This window comes from Atractosteus spatula, chromosome 3 (genome assembly GCF_055471065.1).
Source record: "Atractosteus spatula isolate fAtrSpa1 chromosome 3, fAtrSpa1.hap1, whole genome shotgun sequence".
Taxonomy (NCBI): Eukaryota; Metazoa; Chordata; class Actinopteri; order Semionotiformes; family Lepisosteidae; genus Atractosteus; species Atractosteus spatula.
This window is the reverse complement of record NC_142708.1, coordinates 68311969-68323839: the sequence shown is the minus strand read 5'-3', so window position 1 is coordinate 68323839 and position 11871 is coordinate 68311969. Positions and strand designations below refer to the sequence as shown.

The 11871-nt window shown below is 52.7% G+C and overlaps 1 protein-coding gene across 1 annotated transcript; it reads left to right on the top strand.

Annotated features, from left to right (window-relative positions):
* Positions 1-1724: 1724 nt before the first annotated feature.
* Positions 1725-11852, top strand: paqr9 (progestin and adipoQ receptor family member 9). Its single transcript, XM_088911766.1, has one exon. It carries the CDS (start codon positions 3849-3851, stop codon positions 4929-4931), a length of 1083 nt encoding a protein of 360 aa, XP_088767892.1. The 5' UTR covers positions 1725-3848; the 3' UTR covers positions 4932-11852.
* The last annotated feature ends 19 nt before the right edge of the window (positions 11853-11871 follow it).

Genomic DNA, 11871 nt, shown 5'->3' with positions numbered 1-11871 from the left:
CATTGCGTGTCTTCCTGGTTCAGGGATAGTTATCCTAACAGCTGTAATAAGTAGTCTGCTTGCTCCTTGATAAAAACTAGCCGTGCTCAACAGCGCCTCCTGTAGGTCGGGATTGACCCCAGGGCCCCAGGGCACCAAGGCAGCAATACTGTCACTACGGCGCCACCGTGCCGCCCCCGGCAACGCCCTTTTCCTCCCCGGTCCTTCTCTTGGGGGTGTGTCTGAGGTCAGAGGCCGCAGGCGGTGAGATGTTAACCGTTTCAGCTGCTGAATTTAAAAGACTAATATGGACACAGCTCTGACTGAAAGGCGCTATACAAGAGTAAAATGGATTGATGGGATTATCCGCAGCTGGGCAGGCGGGGAGGGGAGCTCGGCGACACGCCCAGGGAGAGACGTGCCGAGCTCCTCCCACAGATAGCGGATTCCGGGCGAGAGGACAGGAGCTGCAGGTCTGGGGAGCGTTCTGACATGTGAGTGAAGAGCCGGGTCTGTCCCACAGCAGGGAGGGGAATCTGGTCACGCCTGGAAATGGAAATATAACTATCAAGGAAGCCACAAAAGAGAGTTCTCACCTGAGTAAGGTCTTTATTTCAATATTGCAATATTGGGAGCCCTGCTGCCACTTCGCAAAGTGCAACCAGAGACTCAATTTGTTACAAGCAGTACAGGGTTTTTATAAGACGTTGCGCTGTAAAAAAGTTCAGCACTTGGTCCCTTCTAAAACTTCCCCTTTCTCTAAGAGAAAACAGATTACATCATAGAGCGAGAGAAGAAAAACTAGATTTGTTATTCAAAGCTTATCGGTTACTTTCAGCTAATTCTAATGACCCAGACAGCATATATTGTTTTGGTACATTGTCTTCTAAACTAACCTAAACAGTGTACTTTGTTGACGAACTGTTTTCTAAAATTCTGCACGCACTGTAGCACAGCAGTTACATCCTTGAAATATATTATCTAAAAGCACCAATATATTTTTTTAAAGCTCTCTACATTTTTAAGAATCAATTTACTTATTAGATTTCCACTTCAGTCCACCTGTCCACCCATCTGTCTGTGCATCTCCCTGTCTGTCCTGCTGTCTGTCCGTCTCCCTGTCTGTCCACCTGTTCGCCCATCTGTCTGTCTGTCTCCCTGTCTGTCCATCTATCCACCCATCTGTCTGTCCTGCTGTCTGTCTGTCTCCCTGTCTGTCCATCGGTCCGCCCATCTCCCTGTCTGTTTGTCCATCTCCCTATCTGTCTACCCTCTGTTCACCTGTCCACCCATCTGTCACCTGTCCCCCTTGCTGTCTGTCCACCTGTCCACCCATCTGTCTGTCCACCTGTTCACCCATCTGTCTGTCTGTCTCCCTGTCTTGTTCATCGGTCCGCCCATCTCCGTGTCTGTTTGTCCATCTCCCTATCTGTCCACCCTCTGTTCACCTGTCCACCATTCTGTCTGTCCACCTGCCACCTGGCCACCCAGCTGCCCGTCTGTCCACCTGCCAGTCCGTCTCTGTCTCTCAGTGCCATCACAAGAATTGACAGGAGGAATAAAATGAATCACTGCGCGGGTTTAATCGGGCGGGAGGGAGAGCCCGACCCGGTCCGGGTGAAACCCGTTCAGGAGCCGTACAGACAGGAGGAAGAGCGGCGCTGGGCTCGCCTGCAGGGGACCGTGGACGGGCGGGGGGTCACACGTACTCGGACACCGGCGTCGCTGCTATCGACTCACCGAATTCACAGGGGGAGCAACTGCGAGCCAGTGGCCTCGCAGCCTCCCTTGTACGAAGCAATGCGTGACGATGATGATGCTGAAGATGGTGGGAGACCTATAGAGACCTATAGCGGCGCTGTAGTCCACAGGGTTGCGGGAACGTGTCCCGCAGGTCGCTCAGAACGTCAGGCTCAGTCACTGAGCTGCGGTGACAAGTGACACGTTGTGTGTGTGCGTGTTGGCGGTGTTTTACATTTTTGTTTGTACACCAACCTCGGGACAGCCGGCGAGTCTCTGAAAACAAACGCGCCTCGCTGGATTAGCGCTGCTCTGCGCCCCGAGCCCCCTCTCGAGCCTCTGGCCCCGGTCCAGCAAGCGGGCGGGTTATTTCGAGACTTTCGTTATTTCGAGACAGAGGGACGGAGAGAGGGAGAGAGGGGGAGGCAGAGACCCGGGTCGCCCAGCGCGGCGGGAGCAAGGTCACTCTACCTACAGTCACATCGCGTTACACACAGCCGGCTACAGCGGCCGGGTACAGTTCAGCGCAGTGCGCCAAAGACGCGGAGTTGTCTCTCTCTCTCTACCTCACACACACACTCACTCACTCGCGAAGTCTCGCTGTCTGCAGCACCGCTCCGACTCCCAGCTCCCGGCGCCGCAACCGTGTCCCGCACGCGGATTGTGTTACACGCGGACACACAATACACCCTCCGCGTGTCTGCGGGACACACACACACACACAGGAGCGCGCGCGCGCGCGAGGTGAGAGATCCCGGGGGTCTCCGGGGGGAGGAGGAGGAGGAGGAGGAGGGAGAGGGAGCCGGAGAGAAGCTCTCCGTCGCCCGGTCGGGACCGATCCTCGGCCGCCGTCAAGAGCCCTCACCGCGGCGGGCGCAGCAGGCACGAAAACCGACCTCTCGCACGGAAAGAGACGCCCTGGAGCGGCGGTTACCTGATCGCGCCCGGACAGGTACAGCATGTGCGCTGCGCCGCTGGTGCAGCGTGTTTCAAAGTCACGCGCACCTCGCTCTCTTCAAACCGGGACCGACTGACCGAGTTACAGCTGTGCAGGACGCCCGGCCGGATACATGATTTATGAGCGGCCCTGAATAATAGATGAAGACAGGCGGGAGATTAAGAGCCGGGAACGCAGGACGCGGCTCGTCGGGGTCCGAAGTCCGGAGTCGACTGACCTAGTTTTGAAGCCGAGCTCCCATGCGGAAATTCTCCCAGCGAGGAAAAAGACGGCGACAGAGAAGTATTATAATATCAGGAGCCCGTGCGCAGCCGGAGTTATGTTCGCTATGATGTAGCGGTTTTAAACACTGAAGCACGAGGTTCGTTTCCACAGAAATAAGAGCTTTCATTCCCCCCCCCCCCCCGAAGGCATTTCGTCCCGGACTCCACAAGACCTTCACACGCTCACGTCAGCGTGTTACAAGATCGCCTTTGCGGCAGATGCTCATCGACCCGGGACCCGCGGGGGGGGGAAGAGACGGGAGACACAGGTGGCGAAGGACGGAGCGAATATGAACCTGCTCTCCGCTCGCAGCTCTTCTGCAGGCGCTCGCTGACCCGTCGGACTGGCGGACGCCGGCAGACACGGCCCGATCCCGGCGGCTCCTGCTTCTGCACCAGAAGCCAGTTAACATCTCAACGGTCTGACTAAGCGCTTCTGGGCCCACGTCAAATTCCACTCCGGGCTTCGGAAGACAAGGTTTTCCGGCTGCAGAAATCACGTCACGGTCACGGTCACGGTGCAGTGATCGGGGGACACAGGGGAGCCCCCCGGACCTCTACAGCTGAAGATATCAACGCTCAGGTAACCCCTCTGTCTGCACACCCAGTGTCCGAGTGTGGGGGGGGTTTGCTTGCTAAGACTGCGACTTGTCTGGATCAGGGTGGGGGGGTAGTTGGCTGAAAAGCCGGGTTTCCAGGTTCGAATCCACGTTCCCCCAGGTGGCAACACCAGAGCCTGCGGCCCGTCGCGTGGGGGCACAGCCCGAAGTCTGAGGAGGAGCCTCAGATCTGCTGTCCGGAGCCAGCGGGCAGGCGCCTCCGGTCAAGCTGAGAGGAGGAAGAGGAGGAAGAGTCTCGCCCCCGAGCGCGAACCCGCTGAGCAGAGCCCGGCCCGCCGAGCGCCGGCCATGGCGTTCCGGCGGAGGCCCCGGCAGCTCTTCCGGCACACGGACGTGCCGGCCCGGGTCACCGAGAGCTTCATCCTGTCGGGCTACCGCTTCCCGGACTGCAGCTTCTCCGAGTGCCTGGCGTCCGCCTTCCGGCCCACCAACGAGACGGGCAACTTCTGGACCCACTTCCTGGCCCTGATCGTCTTCGCCTTCCACTGCCTGGAGCCGGCCGGCGGCGGGCAGGCGCGGGCCCTGAGCGACCCCTTCTTCTACCCCTTCTGGACGTACGCGCTGGGCGCGGCGGGGCTGCTGGCGGTCAGCAGCCTGGCGCACCTCTTCAACGCCATGTCCCTGCAGGTGCGCGAGATCTGCTTCTTCGTGGACTACGGCACCATCAGCGCCTACACCGTGGGCTCCTCGCTGGCCTACTTCTACTACATCCACCCCCGGGCCGGCCTCGTCTTCGCCGGCGCCCGCCGGGGCAACGCCTCCCAGGCCTGGCCGCCCGCCGCCGGCCCCTCCTCCCCCGGCCCCGCCCGCGGCTTCTTCGAGACCTTCTACATCCCCAGCACCTGCCTGGTGGCGCTCATCTGCACCCTGGCCTGCTGCAGCTCGCGCCAGCGCTGGCGCCGGTACCGCTACGTCATCCGCACCCTGGTCTTCCTGCTGCCCTTCGCCGTGGCCTCCGCCCCCATCTTCTACCGCCTCTACGCCGGCCCCCCCGGCGGCGGCGGCGGCGGCACCCTGGCCCCCTTCTTCTACCGCCACTGCTTCTGGCTGGTCATGTCGGCCCTGATCAACGTCAGCAAGATCCCCGAGCGCCTGTCGCCGGGCCACTTCGACATCTGGGGCCACAGCCACCAGTGGTTCCACTGCTTCACCTTCCTCAGCATCCTGGACGAGCTGCGCATGATCAAGGCCGAGATGCGGGAGCTCTCCGGCGCCGCCCTGCTGGCTGGCGCGGCCGCCGGGCCCACGCTGCTCTCCACCTACGGCGTGATGCTCGGGCTGCAGGGCTGCATCGCCGCGATCATCTCCTGGTTCTCCCTGCGGGCCCGCGAGGACCACCGCCCCCCGCAGGCCCGGCCCAAGTCGGATTGAGCCCTCGCTGGGGGGCTCGGTTTCGGGGCGGAGGACGTCAGGGGTAGGTGGAGGGGACGTGGAGGCCGATAAGACTCCTGTTTGCACATCCTTTCATCCGCTGCAGGTTCGAGTGTAAGGTGGTTTGAGGACATCCTTATTGTGCCTCCTCAGTACAGCAGCCCGGATGCCTGGAAATGGGTGTGAGACAGGAGTCATATCTCCGTAAGGGTGTGATTTTTTTAAAATGACGGTGATAGGTAGATACATGTCTATTTAGGCGAACATTGATTTCATTTTTTATCATATGTTTCTCTCAAGTTTTAAGAACTTTTCTTTCTCAAGAACGGTACATAGAGAGGGCCGGGCCGGGCAACCTTCTCTGTTACTTCCTGCGTAGACAGCAATAACAATGAACCGCAACAACGTCGTTTGGCTGATGCTTGTATCTGGTCTGGCCGGGCAGAGCCCAGGGGAGGGTGACCTCTGACCTCTGACCCATGACCCCAGCAGCTGCTACACAGTCGCTGACAGCAGGACCTCTTGGGACAGAGTGCCAGGGGGTTCAGCGGCTGGCTCAGGGAGTGGGGGGATGGGCTCAAACCAGGAGCCACCTGATTAACGCGGTCTCCTCTAACAAGAGTTCACAGCAGTGCCAGCAGCGAACTGGCGTGCTGTGTCACTCTGAGCGGCTCTGCGGGTTCTATTCCCAGTCAGGTGTCTGGAAAGATGCGACACAGGACCTTCTGGACCCTGAAGTCCTGGGACTCGAAAATACCCTGTTTTTGTTTTGTTCCAACAGAGCTCTCCTTTGACGTAAACCGGGCAGTTTGCAAAATTGTTTTCACGTGCTACATGTCTGGAGGCTTCACCCCCAGCCCAAACAAGGCATGAACACGTGAATACCTGTCCGAATTCCTCACTCACGCCCAGGCAGTGTGGGCGTGGGGCACAAGACTGAGCATGAAACCGAGCACGCCCCAACACGTCACAGGCCTCCGGCGCAGCTTTTCTCTTTGCGTGGCGCTGGGGTAGATTAGGCCTCATGAATGCATCCGAAGAGCCGGCAGATGCTCTTTCATCTGTGTCCCTAAGAATAACAAGGTGATTCAGAGCAGATTTCTCCACTGTTGGTGGGGAGAGCACGTTTCAGTCAGTCGTGATTGCCTTTTGCTGGGATGAAGGCTCAATGAGCTTAGTAGAGCTGTCTTGGCTCTGTGGCTCAGGATCTGCACCTGTGGCTGGAAGGTTGCTGGTTCATATCCCATGGCCGGCAGAGGAATCCTACTCCGTTGGGCCCCTGAGCAAGGCCCTTAACCCCAGCTGCTCCAGGGGTGCTGTATAAATGGCTGACCCTGCGCTCTGACCCCCAGCTTCTCCCCCTGTCTGTGTGTCTCATGGAGAGCAAGCTGGGGTATGCGAAAAGACAAATTCCTAATACAAGAAATTGTATATGGCCAATAAAGTGATCTTAATCTTGTTTACAAGAACAGATAAATGAAGTATTTATGCTGCTTAGTAAATCTGGAACAAAACCTTTAAGGTTCATGGGGCCAGCTGCCACTGTATAGCACATATAATCGAGATTAGGACGATTACATTGACCTCCATCGGTATTTGTCACAGATCTCTGAAGTGGATCCCCTCTAGGGTGCAGACCTCCATTATGGTTTGAAAAAACTTGCTGCTGTCTATGTATATTTATACATATATAAATGGATTTGTAAATATACATGCTGTATATATGTGTATTTATATACTGTATGTTAGGCAGTGTTGTTTGCTGTGACAGGGAGGGTCTGGATGCACTGAACTCCCCCCAGTTTTTTGCATGTAATGGTACAGTCCATTGTTTCTTGAGCAGCACAGTGCAAGTCAGCACCAATGGGGTTGCAGTGGAGGGGGGGGGGTCCTAAAGACACGCAACTCAATAATGCAATACTCTTATGCCATCTGCTGTGTTTATGACCCCCCCACCACCACCACCACCACATGAAAAAAAGTGATTGTAGACACTTACAAGTCCATAAATCTGTGAGGGGAAAACACCAGGCACAAAGTGGAGGAGACTCAAACCCTCCAGCCTTATCGGCCTATAACATGCCTTTCAAGATGTACATTGCATTTATCTCTTATATGGGAGATGGGGGTTGGGGATAGGAAGCTGGCAAAAGCCATTGCTTCTGCTTTTTTCTAATGGTGGGGATCCTTCTCCTGTGCACTAGGCACATCATAGCACTGTCAGATGTTTAAATATAGATGTATGAATATTAATACAAAAAACCAAGAGAAAAAATGAAAGAATGTGAATTAACATTCTCAGGGGGATTACAGAGGTGCTTAGCTGCTCCGCTGGAGTGGAAATTTTAATTAAATGTGTATTGTGGCCAGGATTAAAGGTCTTGTGGCCATGCAGTGACACTGTACCTCATGCCACAGTTTACTGTAAGTCTCCACGTCTCTGTCTTGAACCTGTGATCTTCTCATGACTGGTGTGTTTTCTGGAGCACTGCTGCAAACTGTCTGTAAATACTCTGACCACCTCAGGTCCTCAATTAACAGTATGGTTCTCTTTCTCTCTTTCCAATTAAGGCTTTCTCCATTACATTCATTGATCTAATTAGTGGATCATTAGTGGATACACATTTTGTCTTTTACACTCTTTTCAAAGGTGATTTATTGGCTCAGCATACAGAAACTACAAATTGTGCATGTACTGTAGCTCGTCAATACCCCTGTCTAGACAATGTGGGGAAGTGATTTCTAAAAGGGGAAAAAATGAAGTTTCTACAGGTTTTCCAAGAATTGGGTGGTTGCTCCGACTACAACTACTCCTGCTCTTTCATACATAAACTGGACATTTGTAAACCCGGCTCTCAATTTCTTAATTAAACCAGTTACTGGTATAGCCTAGATTACTGATGCTACTGACTAAAGATTGGCTTATCCCAAAGTCCCTGGGCTCTGCAGGGCCAGTGGTGGAGAAATCGGTCCTGTATACAATGTACAGGTCGTGTATAAGGTTAGCCATCCTTGTCAAACAGCTGGACGATGAATTAGAGGAATTATCTACCACAGTGAGTCACATTGTCCTGTAAGCCTGGATCTGGGCAAAGCAGGAACTAATCCAGCCCCTGTGACACAGGCACCAGACTTTGCTGCAAAAAATGCTCTTCTGACTTATTTTTTTGTTCCGTTTGAAAAATGTTGACATGCGTATTTCTGTAAGCACCTTTGGTGTCATTTTTTTTTGGGTGTAGAGCCAATTCACATATTGAAATAAAAGCAGACGAGAAACCTGACTACCTTTGAATGTGAGAAGAGGAACTGCCTTGCTTTGTTTCGGTCTCTGTGCTTTGTTAGCTGCGTGTCTGGCCTGGGCTGTGGACACTCCTGCCTTCTGATCCTGATGGCTAAGTTGTCACATAACTGGAGCTACACAGGGTGGAGGGGGGGTGAGGGTGTAGGGAACTGGGCTTCAATGCAATGTGCGACAACAATTTGCTTCCCCTCTCCACTTCCTCCCTGCTTTGTTCTGAGTGTGTGTGTTTGTTGGGGGGGGGGCAGTCTGCTCTATCTAGCTGACCTCCAGCTTCTCTTATTTTCCCTTTGAACGAATGGCCCTGGTTTCCGGGGGGCGGGGGTTGGGTGAGAGTGAGAGAGGGGGCGGTCAGCTGACAGAAGGCTCGACAGACGGCTATTGTGTCTTTAAATCAGCGGGGTCTTCTCTGATCGCTCCTTCCGCAATGCAAAGAGCAGGAGCAGCTGGCAGCTTGGAGATTAGATCACCGCCTGCACCCTCCCCCCCTCCCCGCCAGGCAGTGGGCGTTAATAATGCAATCGACTGCAGCCGCAGAAAACCCCAGCCATGTAGTGAGAGGGAGAGAGAGACTGTGGAAAACACAAGCAGATGATCAATCGATTTCTATGTGTTTCTCCAGCAAAGAAGGGCAGGATGAGCCCCTGGGATCAATCAGCTGCAGGAAAAAAGCAGGGCCTCACCTCATTTGTAAGCGTCCTGACGGGCTTATGTACTGTACGCACACATGCCCACCTACACAGATTGATGCAGTCTAGGCGACTCCTTCGTGTACAGGCACAGAAAGCGAAGTGTGAAGTTAAAAATAAACTGAAATACTGAGATTCTCTGTGCTTCATCAATATGATTTGTACAAGAGCCCTGCAACACTATAGAACCTGGTGTTGATCAGAATGGGGCATCAGATAAAGACAGTGTGTGAGCTGGATCAGAGCTCTGTGCAGTGGGGAATCAGATAAAGACACTGTAGGACCTGAATCAGAGTGCTGTGCAGTGGAGAATAAGATAAAGACACTGTAGGAGCTGGATCGGAGCTCTGTGCAGTGGGGAATAAGATAAAGACAGTGTGTGAGCTAAATCAGAGTGCTGTGCAGTAGGCGATATGATAAAGACAGTGTAGGAGCTGGATCAGAGCTCTGTGCAGTGGGGAATCAGAAAAAGACAGTGTGCAAGCTGGATCAGAGCTCTGTGCAGTGGGGAATCAGATAAAGACACTCTAGGAGCTGGATCAGAGCTCTGTGCAGTGGGGAATAAGATAAAGACAGTGTGCAAGCTGGATCAGAGTGCTGTGCAGTGCGGAATCAGATAAAGACATTCTAGGAGCTGGATCAGAGCTCTGTGCAGTGGGGAATCAGATAAAGACAGTGTGCAAGCTGGATCAGAGCTCTGTGCAGTGGGGAATCAGATAAAGACACTGTTCCAGCAGGATCAGAGCGCTGTGCAGTGGCTTCCTGATCTTCGGGCCCTGCAGGTGCTGGTAACTGGGGCAGACTATTTCAGTACACACGGCTTGTGATCTGACAGCTGTGGCTGACAGAGAGGTCAGGGAAAGACCACATGTGACCTTATTATCATGTTGCTTTGCCCTGACTGCTGTATTGATGGGTATTGACGGGTTTAATTGCCACAGGCAGTTTAGCAACTGGCATTATTGCTGTGCCTCTGGTTCATTCTGTTCTTCATTGCCTCCCACCTTCTCTCTCATTTTCTCTGTCCTTCAATTCCTGTCGCCGTCGCTCTCCTTTTCTTTCTGTGTGTCTCACTACCTGCCACTGTTTCTTCTCTTTCCTCCTGTGAGTGAGTCCATGTGCAGTGTATGTTTACATACTGAGATGCAGAGAGACACACTGACCCACTGAGACTGACACTGAGACACAGTGACCCACTGAGACACACTGACCCACTGAGACTGTCACTGAGACACACTGACCCACTGAGACTGACACTGAGACACAGTGACCCACTGAGACACACTGACCCACTGAGACTGTCACTGAGACACACTGACCCACTGAGACTGACACTGAGACACAGTGACCCACTGAGACACACTGACCCACTGAGATTGACACTGAGACACATTGACCCACTGAGATTGACACTGAGTCACATTGACCCACTAAGACTTACATGGAGACACACTGACCCACTGAGACTTACATGGAGACACAGTGACCCACTGAGACACACTGACCCACTGAGACTGACACGGAGACACAGTGACCCACTGAGACTGTCACTGAGACACACTGACCCACTGAGACTTACATGGAGACACAGTGACCCACTGTGACACACCGACACACACTGACCCACTGAGACTGAGACACATTGACACGGTGTCGTACTGACACCCTGTGACTGACACAGATTAACTGGTATTGTGTGCGCCGTCTCTTTCGATTTCTGCTGACACACCGACCTCTAGTGGTGCCGGATGGAAGTGCTGTTGAAATCCCAAAGCTTGTTTCAGATCTTGGGAGTGGAGCAACAGAATAATAACTGTGAGCACGCTTGAGTTTGGTTTGCATGTTTATCTTTATGATTTGTTTATAAATATGTCCTGCCCTGTATTACTACTAGTAGTAAGGCGAGTTCAATGCAATTGCTGTGCATATTGTAGAGGGAGGGGATACAATTTACTCAATACCCCTATCTAATCAATATTTTATTTTCTGGACCGAGGGCATACTTTAATATAAGAAAAGTCTGACTGTGCTGACATTCGTTTGTCGGCATTTTTATGGTTAAGATTTGTGATATCCAGGTCTGCCTTGCTTTCTTTAAAACATGGGTGCTGCTACCACTATGACAGCGCGGCGGGCCTGCTGCAGAAAGGGCTGTAATTGCACCCTATCGCCACTAGAGGTCCACCACACGCTCCGTGCCCGCTTTATTGCTGGTTAATGGACAGAGTGGAGATCAATAAATAATTTGTTAAGGGTTTTGGAAAGCACATTCTCACATGTGTGTAAGTGAGTGTGAACAGCAATAGTGGTATTTGGTGTCTTTTTGAAAATGGTTTTGGGGTTTTAGTAGTCTAAAAGGCTGACGAGAAGGCCTCTTGTGCTTTTCCTTTTTGGAATCATTGTGAGTTTTGAGTACAAGGCCGTGTCCCAAGATGCACGCTTGTGGTCCTGTGCCCTTCATATGCGCGATTCCGTGAGTGTGAGCTTTTTATGTGCCCTTCTCTGAAGTCCACCATCTGAACGGACTGCGCTGAAGGGGATTATCCCAGATTTCCTGCAGAATGGTGGCATGTCATAAGCTAGCAAGCATTCGTGTAGGGTATCATGTATGAGGAAATGGGAACTGGGACCATGAAGCTCTTTACACAAAGAGAGGTGGGGGTGTGGAACAAGCTACCAGCTGAGTTGTTGAAGCTGTTACCCTGATGTCTTTCAAGAAATATCTGGAGGAGATCCTTGAATCAATTAACCATGAAATGAACCAGAGAACCAACTGGCCTTTTTTGCTCTTTGTTAAAATTCTTGAATATTTATCCTAGGTCATGGAACAGATTAATGAGGTTGGGCAGGTGGTGGAGATTACGGGCATTCTAATTTTACTGAAGTAAAATTAAAATAGTTTATAATACAGTAAACTTGGAAAATAATGAAACCTTGTCAAGCTATTGTCTCT

Coding starts and splice junctions, on each gene's coding strand:
- paqr9 (XM_088911766.1), top strand. CDS start 3,849: ATGGCGTTCCGGCGGAGGCCCCGGCAGCTCTTCCGGCACACGGACGTG.